Here is a 22,111-nt window from a genome sequence, read left to right on the forward strand (position 1 = left end):
TGAAAAATCATTCTACCAAACGTAGTCTTATGCCTGGAACTACAGCACTTGAAAACAAACAGAACTTGTTTAGATACCTATAAGATTTTAGGAATAATTCCTGAGAAGATGCCACCAAGGTCGCATGAGATGAGCAGAAGTGAAGCCTTTCAGAAAGTTGTGTTCTGGACACAGAAAGATATGTTACACTCAGTACAAGCATGCTATCCAAGAGGCAAAACCTGCCTAAAACCCAGAAAATCAGAGGCCGGGGGGGGGGGGGGGGGGAGGTCGGGAAGCAGGCAAGTTCGCATCCTGGCTCACATGAAGATGGTAAAAATATCAGAAGAGTCCTGAGCCTTGTCTAGGGCAAAGATAGCACAGGGCAAGTCAGTCTTCTAGGACTGCATCTTTCAAAGCCTTCTCTAGGCTAACAGAAGTAATTTGAATAAAAAGGTACTTTTTATATAGAGATGCAGTAACGTATGCTGCAGCAGAGAAACCATAACCAAGATATAAGGAAAGTGGAATCCTCAAGGTAGAAGCCTGAGTGGGAGGAAATCATTTTCAGCTGACTGGCAAAGGGATGAAATTCTCAGATAACCCAGAGCAGAACTATAAGGAAATGGCTCCTCAGTTCTTAGATTCAGGAAGTAGCTAAGGATTGTAGGAAAACACAGTCCTGGACTTTGCCAAATGCCAGAACTAGAACTGATTCGAACTGGCTCAGACATATCTTTGCTCCTGCTACGTTTAGACACGAGAGTTTTGTTACAGGCATATGCGTTTTACTTGAGGGTTACCCAAAATTCAAGCTTTGAAATGCACCACTAAGACTTAGGGGGAGATTTTATCTTGAATCTTGTATTCTCAGACCTGGAATCAGAGTCAATTTCTGGATGTCTGCACCAATAGAAATAGTGCCGTCATCTCTTCCCAGGGAAGGCAATTCAGTGAATCTACATCTGTAATGATAGTGGTCACCTTGATAAAGTTAAGCGGGTGTCAAAAGCTGCCAGAAAACCCAAAATGGGAAAACAAATTTTTGCAAATATTGCAAAAACAATGCTAATACAGAAGACTCCGAAGTGATGCTTCAAATCCCACTCTCCTCCTACGTACACCACAGCCATAAAAAGGATTGGAACGTGCTTCTCGCCTCGCAGTCACGTGATCCAGAATTTAAACAGGACTCCGGGGGAGATAGAGAAGGGAAGGTTTTGAACGTATAGACAACACATTTAGATGAACAGTTAGTCTATGTGTACGTTCACTATGTGGGTGGCTTTCAGCAGTACCTTGCTGATGCTTAGACAGAAGACAAAGTCCCACAGTCTCCATCTAATTAAAGTACTGCTCTCTCAAAGAAGAATTATTTCCTTAACTTCAGTGAGAGTGTTTAACACTCAAAGCGTGAATGGAGCTCTACTGGCAGCCTTACAAATGTTACATATTGGCAAGATTCTGACAGATGCCAGCGATATAGCTGAGTGTTAGCTTAATGAGTTCTAATCAAAGCACATAGCTCCTTTTTAAACTACCTTATAGCACACTCATACAGTTATCCAACTGGAAATCCTGTGTTGCAATGTAACCCCCTTGAATGACTGTGCAGTAGATGTAAACAGATCTTCATATAGGATCTTTCTTTATCATAAAAAGTAAGGTGAGTAATTCTGAATTTTCAGTTTGGGGGGGGGGGGAAAACACACAGCAACAAACCCCAAACACTCCACTATAACCTTAGATTACAATTTGGAACAAGTTCTAGAAGTGGCTTCATCTATAAAGCATACTCTAGAAGATGATGGTATAAGGGCTTGAATCTCCTTTGCCCTTGTAGCAGAAGAAAGAGCTATTTTATTGATAAATTGAGGACAGAACATATTAGAAAAATGATTGAAAGGGTTTTCTGGTAAGAATTTAAATTGAGGAACAGGGCTCCTTAATTAGAGGAAAAAACACTAATTAGACTCTTCAGAAATCATTTAGTAACAGAATGGGAGAAAGAAGTGAAAAACGTTGTAGAGAAAGAAGTAGAGCTGAAACAGCTGATAACTGGACTTTAACTGAGCTAACAGAGCAACAATTAGCTTTTCCATATAAGCAAGTAGTCTAAAGTTTCCAATACAGAAGTAAGGATAGGAAACTGACGCAGACATGAACATCAAATCATAAATCTTGACAGTTCAGTCCTCCTCTAGACAGTTTTCTACTATGAAGTAAGACAGCCCTAGTCAGAAAAGAAATTTAATTATAACTCCAAAAGCCAACGAGCACTCAAACTACCTGATCAAACATGCTGACTTTGGATCTCAGGACATTCAAACAAAATCTGGAAAAGATGGAATTCTAGGCCTGTTAAATCAAGGGATGTAGATCAAGAGATTCTGATTCCAAATCACCTGAAATAGTCCTGAAGACAGACACAGTCTCTTCACTCCCTCTTATGCTGTGCGACAGAAGACTCAAAAGAAGCATGTTTATCAACTTTCTGATACAGAGGTTCAGAAAACCCACTGGCAGCATTCCCAGAGGAAGAGTGCTTCTGGACTAGAAATTCTAATCTCTGGAGTAAGATGACTCTTCAAAGCATCTTTAGGTCCCAAAGCATGAAGCGGCAACATTATTAAATCTCTCCCAGTCATAATCTAACAGCTGACAGCAACTGAGGTTGTCAGCCAAGGAATTCAAAGCTTACAAAAAACAGATCTAGAAAGGTAAATTTGGTTCTGTTGCAAGAACCAAAGATTGACAGCATGTCTGCATATTCCAGGAGGTGCTGCTTTTACGTGAGAAGCCTGGCTGGATGATATAGTGCTAGCCTGCTTATAGGTGAGGAACATAATGGCCGACAACAACTATGTGAATATGCTGTCCTACAACAGATGACAAAAAGCATATGACATGTAAGTCAGCTGCCTTAGCTTTAAAATACATATATTCTTCCCCGAAAGCAAAAGTCTTGAATCCTTAAAGCATGTAGAGCATTCCTCACTTGAGGAAGATGATGTCTGTAAATAGGCAGCCAGTAACAAAACTGCACCACATTCTTGCACAGTCATCAAGCAGTAAACTGTTTCAACTCTGTTGTAAGCTTTACATGCCGGACTGCCTGGGTGTTACCTCATTAAGTGGAATACAGATGCACTTTCCTCAAACTCAGCTAATTACACATTGTAATACAAAAAGCATGACCAAGTTAGAAAGGTTCTGAGATTATGAATCCTTCATTAAGAGATCCTCCAGATAAGGATACACCATTAATCCCTTTCATCTGATGTCAATTTCTGGAGCCAGAGATTGTGTGTAAGTAAAAATTTTTAGTGCTTTTGAGAAAACAAAGGGAAGGATACTAGATAATAGGGTTTACACCCGTAGTGAAACAAATACCAGTTAGATACTGATGCAGACTGGAAGAAAGGATCTTACAGGTTGAAAACATTTAAACCAATCCTCCTTCAGAAGCATTGGGATTACTCACACCAAAGTCACAGTTCTGAATTTAATTTTTTTGAAAAAGGGTTTAGAGCTCCTTCAATCCCCAACAGATCTCCAAACTTCCACCCTTTCTCATAAACAGGAACCATTAATAGTAATAGCTTTTTTTCTTTTGAGGTGAATAATTCTCCCTCATTACTCAAGACTGCAATGCTACAATAACCAGGTGTCAAAGAAAATACTGTCCCATCTCTTCAAGCAGCTTTCATGTGGCTAGTATGAAAAGCTCACTAAGACTGAACAGAAGTCAAATAAGATGACTGGCAGACCTTCTCTAAGCAGTGGGATTCAGAACACTTAAGATCTTGAAGCTGCACACAAGTTTTCATCAGAATAATCTTCCTTACGAAAAGCTGAAGTATCCTTTTTAAGAGAGCAAGTCCTCTACAATGAAATTCACTCTTTTAGGGAAGCCTGGAGAAATTGCAGACAGAAATGCCAGCCACAAATGCAACTACTGAACAGTCAGCTACCCTGAAATCTTAGGAAGACTATAAACAAGACTATATTTTCTATAATACTGGAGCATCGAAGTCTTTCCTGAAATCCTGGGGCAAAAAAAAAAAAAGTTTAGATCTGCCTGAACAGTTCATGCATATATTTTGTCAACATTGAAATATTCATCACTTATTTTACAGTTTTGCGTTATCAAAGCGTAAATTCTTTCACCAATATGTTTCAAGTTCTTTACTGAAAATCATGACCTGGATTGTTTAGTTTTTTTGACAGCTGTTGAAGTGACCAGCAAAGGAAGATTCAGATGAGCAGACAAAAAAAACTGATCTCCTCTGGGAATGGGATATTTTCTATGAATTCATTTGGAGGCTGTTACACAAGAGATACATTTCTGCCACACTAAGTGAAAGGGGTCCCTAAGGGTTGATTATTTAGGAAATAAAAACTCCAAGGCATTGCAAAATACCCACAAGGTTTTGAATTAGTTCAGAGTAACTCTACAATCACTCTGCAGTTTCTGTACTCTCTGTAGATTCTTAGCTGGCACTGAGACTGCAAGTGAAGAAATCTGTGACTGTTAGAGGTAGTCAAATCCAGTGAACTTGGGAGCCAGGGGAGTTTTCCTTCCTAATATGCTAGAGCCAAATTTGGTATTCTCTAAGACCAGGAGATTCCTTTCACCCCCCTCTGATAGGTAAGAGCAATTCTGTGCTGCCAGGTCCAGGCAGTATCAAGGCTGAGCATGTATTCCCAAGAGAGGCACGTGCACACATACACACATGGCACGCACTTAGCTAGACACATAAATGAATAGGGAGCAGTGCTTTTACTAGCACCCACACAAACACGGAGAGTGCTCCCATGAACATGATCAGGAGGGACAAACTGGTCATGATCATCCTCTCCAGCTGATCAGGACTGAAGTTCACTAGTCAAAACACCCTCGTTTTCTTGATTCACAAGCACACTCAACATTCGCTGATCCCTCAAGTATTTGTGTGGATTTTAAATCCATCTGATACCCCGGCCTGGATCTTACGCCCCTTAACCTATCACCAGCTCAGGCTTTGGGTCCTTCCAGATGCTGGCTTCCTACTTGTCAGGTTGAAGTTTGCTAGCAGTTCACAAACACACACACAGAGTAAGGGTGTCTCTGCTAAAGAGCATCCAGTTCCAGAGGTCCCTCAGAGCCGTGGTCTCTCCCTCTCTCTCCAGTAGCCGATACCAAGAGCTCTTATTCTACTTGCTTGCTAGTCTGACTTAAACTGGCTAAATGGTTCGTGCAGGCTCGGAACAGGCAGAGCACTCAAAGAAACAGAATTTAATAGAAATGCAGGATAGACTGAGGTAATCAAGCACAGGACTCAGTCAGAAAATTGTACCTACCAGTAGGCTTCTTACATGTGACCAGATCCTCTTATCCCTCTTCTCCCTCTGTTTTCCTACATTTGTTCCTCCTTGATACACCTTGATCCTTTCCTTTCCTCCCCTATATCCCTTCCCCTGAACATCTCATTATCTCCCTCATCCACATCTCACAATAAGTCCTATACCCCTTTAGGCAATAATCTCCCCTAGTATGTATAAAGTACTTTCTTTTGAGATATCTTGTTGGGCTGAACCCCAAGGACAATATAATTTATCTCCCTTGATGGTCTCAGGCATAGCCAATTCAGTTTGTTCCATTCCTCCCTGGTTAGGATACTTGAGCCCCTCCATCTATCATTGTTCCTTTGATCATTGTCAGGTTCTTGCATTTAACTTAATTAGCATTTAGTCAGATTCCATATCAGTGATGTTCTATAAATCAGTTGTATGGAGAATAAAAAGCCATTTGCTGGTCTAGAGAAGAGTGGAAATAGCAAGGGAAGTAACTGGCCATCATAACCACCAACACACCCCCGTACTTAGAGAGGTTGATAAATACGTAGCCATCAGTACAGCTGGATGAAAAAGACCAAAAAGTGGGTGAGCAGCAGGACGTATTTTTTCAACAATGAAAGTATTCTATTTTCGTTATAGCTGCTATCACACAATTTATTTTTTCTCTTCTGATTCTTCTTATGTTTACATTGTTAATAACGGTGCAGGAAAAAGGAGGAGGGACTTAAATGTCTAAAGAAATAACTGATGCCAGTGTTGTGGAAGGGATAGAGTGCTAAATTTTCTGTTTCCCCTTTCCTGACATACATATCCTGTTGATGGGGAAGAGCGTAAGCTGCCCTGGATTATGACAGAGCTCAGGGATCAGAAATTTTCTGGAGATCTGCTTAGATAAGGAAGTAGCTCACTGAAACAGTGACAAAGACAGAGGCTACATAGTATCTCCAAATTTCTGTCCTCTGGAGATGAGCCCAAAGAGGCTATGTGCATTGAAAGCCAGCTTGTCATGTGAAACCCTTGTTGCTGATGGAAATTGTTTCTTCCGTATTCAAGGAGACTATCTCTTTAGAGTTACTTCACTGCACAATACAAGGAGAACCCCCCTGCTTGGAGCTGCTACCTCTCTTTTAGGAGGGTCTCTGTCCTATTGCCAGAGCTTGCAGGAGGAACAACGAGGCCTTCAAGATGAAGTGGTGATACAGTACGGTTTAGAATTAAGACCTCAAATTGCACAAACGCACATAAGTTGTTGAAAAGACCTAAGAGAAGCATACCCTCCCGTTTTGGTCAATTATATGGGCTAAAAATGGATGAGATCAAGCTTGAATACTATGCATAGTGGGTGAAGTAAAATATTTTCCATATAAACAGAGCTGGTAGATAAGTGCACACAACATGAAGATAAATAAAAACTACCAAAGAAAACAGGAAGTAATCCACTTTAGAGACGTACATACAAACTGAGACACAAACACAAGTTCAGAAATCAGAGTAAGGCAGTCCTCTTTACTACTTATTTCACCATGAGCCATCTATAACAAGTGGCCGCTGCCCTGTCACAGAATAAGGATATTTGCTCCTTTCAACTTTGACCAGTATCATGTGACTGGAGCTTGGAAATAAATTTGTCTTTAATTAGAACCATTCAGCAACACATCTTTATCATATCACCAGTTGAAAAAATTAAAAAATTATCATATCACCAATTGAAAAAATTAAGCTGTAAGGTACACTGGCATAAAAATGAGGAAGGTGTTGCCCTGAGAATAGGTACACTGGTAGATAAATGAGACATGGCAACAGTGTGAAGGAGTTCTCAAGCACCAGACAAACTTCCAATATAAGAAATACAGTTCATCTATGTAGCAGTAGCAATATTAATAATTTAACTACAGTTTTTAAGTAAAGCTGCAAAGAACTAACACACACCTGAATCTCTCTTCAAACGAAATACAAACAGTAGGTATATATTCCTTACGAAATTTTTGTGGCAGGTCTCTACAGATATTGCGTTGTATTTGTGGGAGAGAAGAGGGGGGAAGGGTGCAAATTTCTTATTTTGTGGTCACCCAAAAAACCTCAAAACTTTAAAGTTCAAGATTTTGTATGCATTTGAAGATTTCACTATGGTAGTCATAACTAAAATGCGACCATTATAATACCGGAGGTTGTCACATATGGGCTTGAAAACGCTTCTAGCTGGAAGTGGTTAAGTAAATGATGTGTTTCTGCTTCTTTTAGATATCAAGTTAATTAGCAGCTGATTTTTACTATACCTTAGCAAACATACATTACTACTACCCGGAATATACATATACATTATAAAAATACACACCACAGGTGGCAAATGCAATTCAATCATCAGACAGTAATGGCTACATCATCAGGTATACAGTTTCAGAGAATGTGCTTACTGATAAATATTTAATAAGAAGAAAAGAATAGTCTTTTCCACATATTTGTAACTTCAGTAGCTGCCTGTATCATCTTTTCTCTAAACACACTCTTTTCCCTGTAAACCACAGAAGCTATCTGAGCCAGTGAATACTGGCCCTTTGCTTGCAGCTGGGCTATAAATCCTCTTATATGAATTGAACAAGTCAAGACAAGGTATGAAACAGAAACCTGAGGAAAAAAAGAGGGTGCATGGAATAGTATCTTTTTTTCAGCTATGCCACTGATGGAAAATTTTTTTTAAAAAATAAAGATTCTGGTAAAATAAAGATTCTATATTTTCAAAAATAAAGGAGTGTTTACTATTTTGACAAACAAGCACTGATAATTGCACTCGGTTTCATTTTCAGCTGAACAATAATCCCTTTGATTTAAAAAGGAAGCACATCAGAGTTCTTGCTCACCAATCTGAGGGGGAAAAAAAGGAATGGATATTAGGAGAGAAACCAAGAGATATGCAAAACCAATTAATGCTTGCAAAGATAAAGATCAACATATAATCAGAACGAGTAATGTCCAGTAGCAGGAGAAAAATATGTAGACAGAAATTGTATCAAAACATAGCAAAAATATCAACAAAGGTCTGAGGGATACAGATAACAATTAATCAGATGAGTATACCCTAATATGAAATGAGATTTGCTCAGCTCTTACCATGTATATAGCTCAGTTAGAAAAATATATTAAAGGAACAATACTGTCAAGTGAATTCACCTTTTGTAGCATTCAGTTTAGGGTTACAAAAAACAAAAAACTGCAAAGCAAATCAACCCGAAGCCATATGCACAGAGGTAAAATCAGCATGAATGGTTATTATTGGCCAGATGCAACTAAAATTCAAGACCCAACAAACAGGAAACATAAGGATGAGGGACTTAGTAGACTATAGGCTACCTGAACATGCTAGTGATTATGACAAACTCTGCCTTCCCACTGGATGGGACAATCATATGCAAAACACATGCATGTGGCTTGACTCTGTCATTAAAAATATACTGTTCAGGGCAGAGGTGGGGAGGTTGGGAAAGAAAAAAGTCATTTCAGAGATGTAAATGAAAATAAATTTTTGATGGACATTGCCATAACCAAAAAACTCACAGGAATTACTCCCAAGTGATGCACACTTATTTTAATTCACTCTTGAAGAATTGCATATCCTAGACTTTACAGTCTCACCTTTTACAGGGAATTTTCCCAAAGAGCAGAAGAATCCTGTCCTCCAAAAAAGTTTGAGAGGAGACAGAATAAAATATTTTAGAATGCACCACAGAAAAAGTTGGTGCTGGCAAAGATGCAGTTAAAGCAATCAAAACTCTCTCCTGTAATTTCCACGGCTCCTTAAGTCAATTACAAAATAGGTCTTTACAACAAAATTAAGGTCAGTGTATGAATCACTCTGCAGCCCATTACAGATTTAAACTGCATATAATTTCTTCGCAAATCTTCTGACAGGGCTATTAAACTATTGTAACAACTACCTTCTGAGTAACAATGCAATGAAATATATATTTGTACATTTAACAAACAGAGAGAAAAGGTGAGTACTACTCTTCCTTATTTTAATGCATCTCAAATTGTTACATGGATCAAGAAGTGTTACTGATATTCAGATAAAAGCATTCTGAAAAATGTAGTGCTGGAACACTGAGAATATAGCAAAGTGGAATTCCCCATGTAGCACCAGAAAGATAACACATCTTAACACATCTGAAGTGCTTAGCTCCTGGGGGATGTGCATACTACGCTAGAGGGCAAAGTATTTGGGCCAACAGCACTTATTTGATTGCACCTGCTTCCCTCCCAGCACCGATCCTCCTTCTTTTCAAGTCTCTACAAGAGCGTATGAGCACCAGCTTCACTCTCTGGCTGACTCTGCAGACATTTAAAACCCTTACAAGCTCAGCAGGAAGGGTCGGGGGAAGGAGAGAAGATGCTGGAATACAGTTACCCAAAAAACCTCAAAGACTTCTGACCCTACCAGTTAACACCGAGCATGCCATTGCCTTCGAAAGAGTCTCTGCAACTTGCACAGAATATGTCAAAAAATGAAGGAGGGGAAGAGGTTTTTAATAAGAAAAGGCAACTACAGAGATGATGGCTGAATGAGATCTCCAAACAAGCTCATAAATAAATAAATAAATAAATACATATATATATGTGTGTGTGTGTATGTATATACACACATATATACATATACATACATACACACATATATATATACACACACACATATGAAAAATATTTCACTAACCAGATAATCCCCAGAGCAGTGGCTTAGTCTGCCTTTGTTTTTACAGAAGTAGCCTCAAATTACTTTCCACATTACTGTTTTGGTTTTCCGAAATTAAACTTTTGGTCAAACCCACTTATCAAGCACTCTTTCAGATTGCAGAGCAGTTTCAAGTGTGTATGGACTAGTTTTCTTTTGGAATAAATTAACCCAGAAGCTCCCCTGCACGTCAGCACCAAACATGTTCTGAACTTTCACATCTCCATTAGGGTCTGAATCAACAACTGATCCTTTGGAGAGTTTTAAGTATATTCTGACATAAAAACAGACCTGCTTTGAGCAGAGATTGGACTAGGAGGGAGAGGACCTCAAGAGGTACTTTCTAGTCTAAATTATCTTATGATTTTTCTATGGAAAATATCCAAACTGCACCCAGTATAGATGCAAGCACCATGTAACTAACTCGTTTATCTGCTCCTGTTGTTCCAAATTATTTTCTAATGCAAACATAGCCTTCCATATCCAATAGTTCTAATTTAGCAGCTCCACATGCTAATTTAATACAATACAAACGATCCTTAGTACGAAAAGGAGTCTGTCATGGCAGCGCAAGTCTCTCTGCAGGTCTCTTCTTGCCGAGGTAGATTAACCTGTGCAATGGTCACAGCTGTCACAGCTACACTGCTTCCAGGATTCAAGCTAGCTTGTTTCAAGTTAGTTCAGCTATTTCCACACCATGCTGATAACTGCAGTTAATATATGGCTGATGCTACTACATAAGATGAGAAACTAGAAAAATCATAATGACATATACAACCTTAAGAAAAAAAAAAAACCCTGCCAATCATTAAATAGTGAAAATTAGCTTTAAGCCTGATATTATCATCCTCTCACCAGTGGTTAATGATATCCATTATAAAACAGAATTAATTCCAATTTATCTGCATATTCATTAGCAGCTCAGTATACAACCTCTCATCTTTAGCTGTGTGACGATTTTAAAATCTACTCAGTGCTGTCATCATGATTCTACTGCACCAGTATGAAGATGTACTCCTCATTTTGCCCTTCTCCACAAAGATAGGAGAAAAGGAAAGGGGAAAAAGCAAAGAACAGAGGGAAGACGAAAGAGTTATTCAAAAGATTAAAATGTAAAAAGACGAATCAAGATAAACTGTGCAAAACATGTCCTTACAACAAAATAATCTCAATCTTCCCTGATTGATAATGAAATCAGATTATGTCTGGCATCTAAATATTTCCATTTAAATCTCATTTCCTAAGAAAATAAAGTTTATAGGATCATGTTGTTTTCTTGTTCTCTCTATTGATCTCAAACACTTTTCAACCTTTGCCCAGTTTCAGTCAACTTTGATTGACCTGAAGCAGATTTCTCACTAGTCAGCAATTTCTTAGAAGTTAATAAAAACAAAAACAAAAATATACCACACCACAAACACACCATGGCTGAAGAAGAGACTTCCAAATAATACTCCAGTAATGTGACACAACGTGAGTTCAAGTTACTTGTTTTGTTTGACCTGCTAGTTATGCAATGAGCATATGCATAATCTCCAAAACATATATAATGCATACCACCAGGTGACAGATATGGGAGGAAGAAAGGGGTAAGAAAGTAGAGACTGTAGGTATACGGGAATAGGAAGTTATTATGGTGAGGCAATACAAGAGATCTGACAAAACTCCTTAGGAAGCTCAGTTTCCTCCGGTTCTACTGCTCATGGAATAACTTTAAGTTCGCTGCTGCTGCAAAAGACCAACTTATATCATATAATTAATTAGCCATAGAAGTCCAGACAATCATTCTTACCACATCTGTTCCATGTCTTCTTTCCAGCAGAAGTCGGAAGATATTAGCTGTAATCTTGTTATCTTGGACACCTTGTCCAAGGCCACGGTTGTCATCCTGCATAAGTCGGCGATCCATGATCACTTCCAACTGACCTGAAAAAGCAATACAAGGATTATACTGGTAATAAGACTATGTTAATCTTCTATTAAATATAAGACCCTTTATTTAGGGTCAATCTTTCCCTAAAATAATAATTGTAAAGGATCCTAATTTCTCTCTTACATACGAAAGATCAATATTAGATCAATATTGTTAGGGCACATTATGAAAATAGTTAAAGCCTTTGGGTTTTGGTTGTTTATAACCTCCCAAAATTTTCATATATTCTTCATCCTTTCATCCAGTCTTTCATCAAATTTTATTCCTGCAAAATTTTAAGAATCTGGAAATTGAAACTTAGCATGAAAAGTTATTACTGTTAACTATTATTTATAACAGGGAGACTTGGTGCATCAAGTGTTCAAGTGGAGAAACACCCTGAATAGCTGCATTTGTATGGAGAGACCTGTAGGGGAACTGTCTTTATCCTATGCAAGAAGTGTGTACCTCCCAAACACATTCTTTTCTCAATGTGCTTTTTTTTTTTTTTTTTTTTTAAAGAATGCATCAGAATGAAGAGTAAGTAGGCAATATGAAAAATAAATACCAACAATCACTCCTTCTGTGAGGGTATCTTCATTTGTGGGAGAAGTAAAGAACTTTGCACCAGACAAATATTAAGTAAGAAATTCTTAGTTTAGAATAAATTGTAGCACTGCCTTTCTGGACTGCTCTGCAGAGACCACCTGTGCAGAGATTGCCTTTCCAGCAGCATGGAGAATAATCCACTGCCAAGTGAACTAGTGCAGAACCAGGTGGAACTCCTAAGGTGAAGGAAGCCCAGCACCTAGCATTAAAAAAGTTTATACATCATATCCTGGAAATGGGGAGAGGGACAGGAAAAAAGGAATGAAAGAAGGAGAGATGTAGCATATGTATTTTATAGTTCTTGATTAAGTAATCTTAGAAGCTGATACTGAAGACACTGATGAAATACTGAGAAACCCTACTCCATACTGCTGAAATCATCTGACAGCATGAAGGGTAACTGACTCCTCATAGGGAGAATCTGAGTCCAATCAAGAACGACAGCTAAGAAACAACCATCTGTCCTGATAAACCTCAGACAGCAGGTTATGTCTTGAGATATGGGTCAATCTGCCAGGATCCTTTCGAGATACTGAAGGATCTTCACAAGGCAGGCTGAAAAGAGTGCAGTTTTCAGTAGCCTCAGAACTTTCAGTTTCATTTTAGTTCTTTATTAAGGAGTCCAGCCCTCAAGACAAATGTAGCAAACCCAATGTTTTCATAAAATGTTACCTAAAGATAAGGAGCTAGAGGAATACATTCTCTTTCTCTCTCTTTTTTTTTTTTTTTTTTAATTTTAAATATTTGATGTTGCTAACTACCTCTTGAGCCTGGAGTGATGCAACAGCATTTGCCAAAGAGTGACATAGTCAGAAAATAATGCCGTTAATAGACATGGGATACACTTTATGCTCTCTGATGTAATTGGGTTAGGAGAAAAACCACTAATGCTCCTGACTGGTTTGAAACCGTGCTCACAGAAAGTCAGTTTTTCCACAGTACTTATCTGCAGTATTTCAAATAGCATCAGCTGTACGTCCCTGACTCAAAAAGAAGCAGCCTCTCTGTGGACTTAGATGTTATGTCATTCTGCGATGCAGAGACTAGAATTGTTAAAGAACAAATAGAGACACTATTACAAGGTAACTGAGCCTCCGCACACTAATTAGTCTCCATTACCTATTTAACTAGTGTCTGTAAAGATTAGGTGGTGTTAAGTTCATTCACAAGCTCAGGCCAAAGGGAATTTGGTTTCCAGTAATAGAAAGCATGGGGAAACATGCTTTAAGTCTTATTATTGGGTTGTGTTAGAACAAAAGGTAGCTATTTTCCTAAAGTATCAGTTTATATGCTAGAGTTAACTAAATCTGCAACTCAACATGTCCCTCCCTTCTACAGCAGGAGGGAAGGTACAAGAAAGCCACACTGAGTAACTAGGCCTGGCTGGATGTATTTCTTTTTCTAGTATGATTAACAGAGAACTCTTTCCTGAAACACACATGGCAGCGTACATATATTGACTGATATAAAGAACAGGCTGATGTGGCAAACTAGCCACTTCATGACTCAGTGTAGTTAGGGGGTTACAAATGCAAGTGTTCTGCATTCCCTTCGCTGTTGCTCACAGCTCTTTGTCAAAGGGCCATAGGAACAATATGATACTGCACTCTATGACAAAATACATCAAGTCAGCCTGAAAGAATGTACGTCCTGAAGATATTCAGAGATATTCAGCAATATCATCGCTGCTCTATGACAAAAAGGATACAGTTACCTAAGAGGTATAATCATTTTAGTACACAGGCAGATTAACCCATCCAAGCATAGGGCAGCTTTCCAAGGCAGGTCTACAGCTCAATAGAAGTAGTAGTGTATTGTATAAGTAAACACTGCTCAAGACTTTTTTCCCTGTAAATAGCTATATCACTAATTGAAATCCTTGGAATAACTTAGAACTGATCCACTCAGAAAAACAGGGTTGTATAGCATAGAATTTGATAGTGGATGATTAAAAAGTAATTCCCAACTGTAACACTATTTTAAGTTACTGAAGCTTTTAGGTTTAATTTTCTGTATTGGAAAAAAATGGCATTTTCTTAGAGTATTTTAGCATAGGTTAGGCTTTGGCTCAAATCTTTACAGTTTTTATCATCACAAAATCCTGTTTTTAAATAACATGCAAGACCTGTAAAACAATAGTACAGTCACTTAGTTTGATAATGCAAATGCTCTTAAAAATAGCTATAGTTTTCTTACTTGGCTGGCACAAGTCACAATGATAGAAGTTTGAATGCAATAGGAAACAAAAATCTGCTTTTCTTAGGGTTGTCAGGTAGCAGTTTGGTAAGTATAGAGAATAACATCTGCATGTACCACATGTGTAGCTATCACACCTGGGGTCAATAAGGTGTTGAAGAACAGTGAAGCTTATTCTTACTTGAGTAATCATTAGATACAAATTAAATTTTCCCAAGAGTTCTACCAACATCTGAAAAGTTGTCAGGCACGCTCTAGTACAAAAACGTGTCAGACTGCTACTGTGGGTTCCTATGCATCGATGACAGGATTTCTATTCCACTCTTCTGAGTTTCAGGAGTCAAGGTAGCTCAGAATAAGTCTCAGAGCATTCAGAGCTTTTGCCTGATAAGTTTCCCTTCTCCTTCAATGATCCATGAGCAGGCAAATCGTCACTCCTTTCTTGGTGATGAAGGCCAGGATCTTTATGAGGATCCTCAGTATCATTCTAAGGTTAAAACAGTAGGTCCTGGAATGCAAAATGGTCATGATTCACAGGACAACAGATGGGCTTCTGATGTGAAAATCTGAATCATACAGGGCAAACGGGTAGGAAAGTTCCCTCCCTCCCTCCCTGAAGAGGCAGGATTACTATAGAAAGTTTGAATTTTTGAATAAAGATTTACCATTCTGATAGTTTTCAAACTGCCTTGTTTTAATTCCAAGAAAAAGCAAACTATAAAGACTCTTTGCCCTAAAATGAATTAGGCTTGATAATACTGCCGTCAATCCATGATGATATTCACCTTCTGCCAGAATAGACATTAAACAAGAAAGTTTCCTGAAAAGAAACTGGGTTTTGGCATAGATTCTGATAGGCTTTTTTAATTCTCAGCATTCATTCAGTTGCTTTTCAAATTCATGTAATTTTAAACTAACAACGTCCTACAACAAGGACTTACACATCTTAAATTATGCATTACATGCTTTATTTTGTCTGTCATTTACAAGCTTCATTTGATGTCTCCTTGTTCTGGCAGTGGAATAGACAGTGAGCAGCTGACCTCTGGTTCAACCTCTCTTAGCCATTCTGAGGAATATCCTTCTCTGCTACAAGGGACTGGGCTGAGTCCCTTTTGGCATTCTTGATGCCAACTAGATTTTTCTTGTCAATGTATTCATCAGCTTTTTCAAAGAACCCCAATGAGTTTGTGAGGCATGAATCCACTTCAGACTCTTACCCAGGGTCATATTTATCCTCTAGCTCGTTAATTTTGCTCTTTCAAATAGCTGCTATTAGTTTGCTTGATAGGGATATTAGGCTACACATTCTGTAGTTTCCAAGTCCATTCCCCTCTACCTTAATAACCAAGCAAATAAAAATTAAAGAAAATAAATTTGAGAAAACCATATACACACAATCAGCATCACATTATCCATATTCAGCCCTCTCCTACCAAACCGGTACAAAAGACTCTGAATCATCCAGTTCTGCTGTTTCATCTTTGAGTTCCATCAGTATTCTTGGGTGAATACTACCGGGTTATGACAATTTATCATTCATTTTGTCTTCTTCAGAACCTCTTTCCTACCAGTCTGCTGATTTGAGACAAATCTCCCAATAAAGATTAAGGGAACTTGTGTGTGTAAAAAAAATGCAAGCTCCTCCCTATTCTAAAACTTGTCAGAGTTGAAGAAGCATATTTCTTTTCTTTAAATACCACATGGTATAGTAACTTGTGAATGAACTACATTTTTCATAAAATCATGAAAGATAGGACTTCATAATATCTATCGTCATATACTTACCATTTTTCAAGCTTGCAACACCTAGAGACTGAGCTGAATGAAGTGTCAAACGAATGCCAACATCTTGGATATAAGCCATTGTAGTCATAGGATAGATATTTGCTTGAAGAGGCAATTTGCTCATCGTCAGTCTAGGTTGAATCTACGTTATGAACATGAACTTCAATAAAATACATTCTTTTTATGCATTTAAATTTCAAAGACCTTTTCAGACATTTATCCCATGTGCAATAGAGGCAGTGATTGACAACTGGCACCAAAGCCTTCACTCAACTGTATTATTTAGCTTTTTAGAGATTTGTGGCTAAAACTACCACTTTGGAAATGATAATTTCAACGTACTTCTAGATCAAAGAACATTTTTTAAAAACTGAAAGATTCATCAAGGGAACCTGCAAAAAAAGAATAATTACAGTTGTAGAATGAGAGAAAGTGTTTTCTCCTCCAGAGAGCAAGCTGTGAATGTATTCAAGGTAGTAGGAAGGAATTCCTTGGTTTATAATGGGAACTTTAAATTAACGTGCTGGTGGAATTCTTGAACAATACATAAAAACGAGTAATAGTATTACAATTATTTCCATGTTTAAATGTTCACTTTATTGTCTTTAGCAAAACAAAGTACTATGCTAAGATAATTGGCAAAAATTCCATCCCTTACTCAATAGGTATTGTTTTAAATGCATTTGCAATATTATTTCTAAGTAATGAAAAAAATTCTTACTTTTGTCCATGCTGCAGATCCAAAGTTAGGAAAAATAGTTGTAACTCCACTTCATCACATGCATTATAAATACCTTATTACCCTCCAAAAAACAAAATGACATCATTTTCTTATTTCTATCAGAGCAGCAAGTAGATGTCTTCTAGGTCTAAGCTGTTAGCTGTTCAGCATTATACACGTGACTAGAGTTAGACTACTCAACGGGCTCAAACCAAATAGACAAGACAAAGGGGAAAAAGGTCATGCAGGCATACACACAACTGCATGATGGCTTCCGATAGCCTGCTGTATTGCAATTCCTGTGTTAAAAGGGATATAGAGGAATGTTTAACATACTTTGTAGATCCCTTAGAAGAAGAAAAAAATTCCTTATACGTATTAAGATAGTTGAAAACTGAGACCCTAGGCCTTTATAATTAGGATAATAATTACCTGATATCCGTTAAGATCAGTATAGAATCTATTTTGACTGTTTACGTCAGAAGAAATTCTCATTGCAAGTTCACGATTATATTCTCCTCTAATATCCACGATATTGGAAACCTCAAGAGACTGGCCTTCCAAACCTGCAGAAAAAGCAGCATTTAAAAATCTCTTAATTTTTAAAAATTACCACCACATATATAAAAACAACCGTGATTCCAGCATACAGTGATCTAGTTTGCCCCCCTAGCTTTCTTCTCCTGTTATATCTACCCAGATAGTTGAAGCTGGTACAGTCAGGTACTATATGATATAGCAGTGCTTCTAATTCAGTACTCATTTGACAGTCATTCGGAAACCTTCATTGATGCAGATAAGAAGTAGAATTAAAATAATTCAAAATATTCATGATAGGAACCAGTGTGGGTTCCCATAAATCAGTAAGAAACACCACATCACTTTTAAGTGCTATCTTTAGCAATAGCTAATAATATCTTGGAACAGATTCTGGCATTCACTGCTTCCCTTGTGCTGCTTTTGCTGTTCACAGGTAACATTGAAGTTACCTGCCTCTGACACAGCAACTGTTCTAAGCAGCAAACTGGTGAGCTGTTATAACTAAAACAGAGAGAATCTTCCTTAAGGACAGTGAATTAAGAAACTACACACTGACAGGAGCACAACCAGGAAACAAGTCTTCGTTAACAGGGAACAGATGCCCATTTTCATGAAAAAAATATTAAGTATCTGAAGATGAAAACAGATATCCGTGAGATTTTTCAACAGTGCTTGCTGTTGAAAATTGCATACCTTTAATAATGGCGCCCTTTCAGATATTCTGAGGCACAGCCTGAATTGGAAATAAACTTTCATTCACTATGATCACCTGTACCCCTTCTGCAGTCTAATGGGACTAACGACTGTCAAAAAAATGTGCCATTTAGAACAAAGACATGAAATTTTCTCTTTGTAGTAATGAAACTATACTGTGCTTGTCTGATAGATTGCAAACATAGGGTGGTAGAAGTTGAGTGACTGAGAGGGACCAATCAACTGTCTTAGTCCTTTAAAATTTGAAGACAGTTTTAAAAACGTTGGCTACTTTATGTTAGCTAAATGTTAGCTGTGACTTAACTTTCACAACAGCTCAGTGTATCTTAGCACACAAGACCCAAAAGCACGCTCATGACAATTTGAGCTCTTGAACACTGGAATGTTATCCACACGGACAAAAGAAAATATTCACCTAAAATTCTGAGGTGCCTAAGCACACAGACAGACAACCTCTTGTTTGTCCTTCTTTCCTCAAGCTACAAAAAGTTTTTTGGTTTTCTAGGATTGTTAATAGTCTCTTTTTTCTTCCCCCATATTCAATTATCTCTTTAAATAATTGCATTTTAAAATAAGCTAGCACTGAGAATGGAGTCAGGCTGAACATTTCATTTCTACAGGGTTTTTTGGTCAAAACATACTGACTTCTAGAGTACTAACCTTTCATGTAATTCTAACTCATGCCACTATCATGAGAACAGTCACACCTTCCTCCTAATCAAGAATGCTATTAACAAACTCCTGAAAAATCCCAAACTGCATTTGTGCTCTACAAGCACCTAATGCAATCCATGAACTCCCACATCACACACGCCCTCGCTAATATACAGTTATAAATCAATATACTAATGCAGTTATTTTAATAACAGCGATATGAAAGATAAGCCAAATCTGTAGATTGTGAAAATTCATGTTTTGCTTCTTTTTATTTTCTGCACCCACCTGACATTGTCCAGCTTAAACTTCAGTAGTTAACACTTCCTGATCACAGAATATTCTTTTACTTGTGCTTTTTGCACAGAATCTAACACAATAGGAACCTATAATCCCAACTAGAACTCTTAGGTGTTATTATGATAGTTAATTTGCTTTTGTTGCACATCTCACACAACTACGTGCATAAGCTCGTTGATTTTAATTTAAGCTTTCTTCTGGCATCATAGAGGTTTTCCAGAAATCCTGAAAACGCTGAGGAAAAGAAAGCATCATTTGTTGATGCAGCAAATTTTTATATTACCTTTATTTCTGTTGTTGAGCTAGTTTCCTATTTTTTATTTATTCATTGTCATGATAGTTTACTTAAACACCCAAGAATTTGACTATTGCAAAGGTGTCTAAGTATTTAACATTACTTTTTCATATAAACATGATAGATGTGTGCGCGCACACACACCTGTGTATACGTACACACACATGTCCTGTTTTCAAATTTTGTTAGCCATTCAGTTTGGCAACGTGTTGCCACAGCTTTCTCAAGACCACCTTTACTTTGTTGAATTCTAAACCACTCTCAACCTTTGAACAGGAGAATGCTGAAAGCGTTTGCCAGCTGCTTCATTTATGCTGCTTTTTATGTAAAATGAAGATAGGGCTGTGATGTTACCACCTGAAGCCTTGAACGAAAAGGATGTCAAGGATGTATCTGTTTCCTCACCTTTTTTTAAAAAAAGGAATTCCACCTGCAGCATTACTAGCATGTTAAAATGTTAACATTTACCAATGACTATTCCACCACAGTGCTAAATGAAAAATTGCCAGTATCAGAAGATGACGTCATCTTCTCCAGACCCAGTCTGCAAAAAATGGATCTATATGCTTCACGCTATATGTTCGTAGCTATAGATTTTCCAGCTATTTTAAAAAATAATGTTCTTGAATTTAATGAAACATAGGAAGTCTCTGATAAAAAGATTTTTAAAAATTATGCTGTCACCAACAGATTCCAATGAAAGCAGAGAAAAAATTAAAATTCACTCAGTGGTCAGTTACTGAAACAAACTGTCAAGCCACAAGGCTCCCTGGTCTGACAGGGCAACCAAAAGCAACGTAAGTCTGTGGGAAAAGCAAGGTTTTGCCAAAACTGTAAAGAAGTTTGGGGAGCTCCCTCCAGGTAATGTATACAGTAAGAAGATTTCCCAATGCTGTGAGATTCCTCCAATAAATCTGTTGCGTTTAAGTTTGCCTTTGGCTTAGCAATTGGCTAAGTGAGGCTCAGACAGGGATCATTTTGTCTTTAGACCCTGTGAAGAGTTCAAGGAGAAGTATGCTCTACTAGTTTAGAAGTGTATTTAAACGTTAGAAATACAGGTTGGGTCCAAGGCTGCAGTGATGGAAAATAAACAGTGAGAATCTAGTCATGGTTTCACAATTCTTACCCTGGACTTTATAGAGTCGCATAGTATGTGTCACATGGGGGAAAAAACATACAACTTCTGAGAAAATCCTTCCGTGAGTGACTCTTACGGGAGGTGGATCTGTAAAAACATAAGGCTACAAAAAGGAAACAGAAACTTAGAACAAGTATTTTAAAACTCTGCTTAATAACAGTCGCAATAAATGAAAGCATTTATTAAATGTTAAATAGTCATTTTAATTTTTTAAATATAACAGTATATCTATTCTAAGTCTAGCATGAAAAACAGGAATTGAAGAATTACTCCTAATCTTCAGCTAAAATTAGCATAACCATCTTTACATATCTCATAGGTATTTTAGGAGGATTAGTGGATACAAGACCTACAGACGTGCTGTAATGGATTATTATTGCAAATATCCGAAGTCAGCTTTTGCAAGCAAAATTATACCAGTAATCAAATACCGTAGTTTCATAATATATGAGAAATGGTTTAACTGTCTGCTTTTTACAGACTGTTAACAGTTTACTGCATTGGTGGTGTATACTGTATGAGGAAAGCTGCCTCTATACTGCCTTGTGGATCAGTTTGCATACTCTTTGGAAAGCAAAAGAAAGGGGAAACTTTCTTCAGCAAAAGCAACCTCAGTTGGAGAGCCCTCTGAAATGCAGGGTAGAGCAGAGAATAGGCAAGAAACCACAACAGGGAGATTGGCTTCTTACTAATTTCTCTCAAAGGCCTGTCTACAGAAGAAAAAAAAAAAAAAAAAAAAAACAACCACACACATATCTACAGTCAAACCTAAGAGATGAAGAAAATGATTTTCACAGGCGTACACATAAAGTTGAGTCTCAGCTAAGCAAGTTTTGATTATTTTAAAAATAGCTAATCCCAAAATGAACTGTATGCACTATACAGAAATATATGGATGAACACAAATAAGAAAATGGGTTAAATAAGTGTATACAAAGCAAAACAAAAAAACACCCCAAAACAAACAAAAAAACCCTACTGCAGGGCAACACTATTAAACTAAGACTTCATTCAAAAAAAAAAAAACACTGAATAAAAATACTTGAAAACTTGTCATTTATAGGGATCTAAGGAGAAAGTTCTTAGATGGGGGCTGCCCTTTTTCTATACAGTCATAAGAAGGATAGAGCTTACCCTTCCTCCTTATTAGGGAAGAGTTGGTCCATTCTAGCTCTGTGAGCTATCCAGGACCAGAGAGATAA

General features: G+C 37.7%; 1 protein-coding gene across 2 annotated transcripts in view; it reads right to left on the reverse strand.

Moving 5' to 3' along the window:
• The window catches only part of LOC138064096 (alpha-mannosidase 2-like), a 126,219-nt gene that overhangs the window by 11,635 nt on the left and 92,473 nt on the right, over positions 1-22,111 (reverse strand). For both annotated transcript variants that reach the window (XM_068925059.1, XM_068925060.1), the window contains exons 16-19: positions 20,898-21,012; positions 17,701-17,834; positions 16,548-16,689; positions 11,835-11,968 (exon numbers count right to left, since the gene is read on the reverse strand). In XM_068925059.1, coding sequence (XP_068781160.1) covers positions 11,835-11,968; positions 16,548-16,689; positions 17,701-17,834; positions 20,898-21,012 — 525 coding nt within the window. The remainder of the gene's footprint in view (positions 1-11,834; positions 11,969-16,547; positions 16,690-17,700; positions 17,835-20,897; positions 21,013-22,111) is intronic.

The sequence above is a fragment of the Struthio camelus genome, chromosome W (genome assembly GCF_040807025.1).
Source record: "Struthio camelus isolate bStrCam1 chromosome W, bStrCam1.hap1, whole genome shotgun sequence".
Lineage (NCBI taxonomy): Eukaryota > Metazoa > Chordata > Aves > Struthioniformes > Struthionidae > Struthio > Struthio camelus.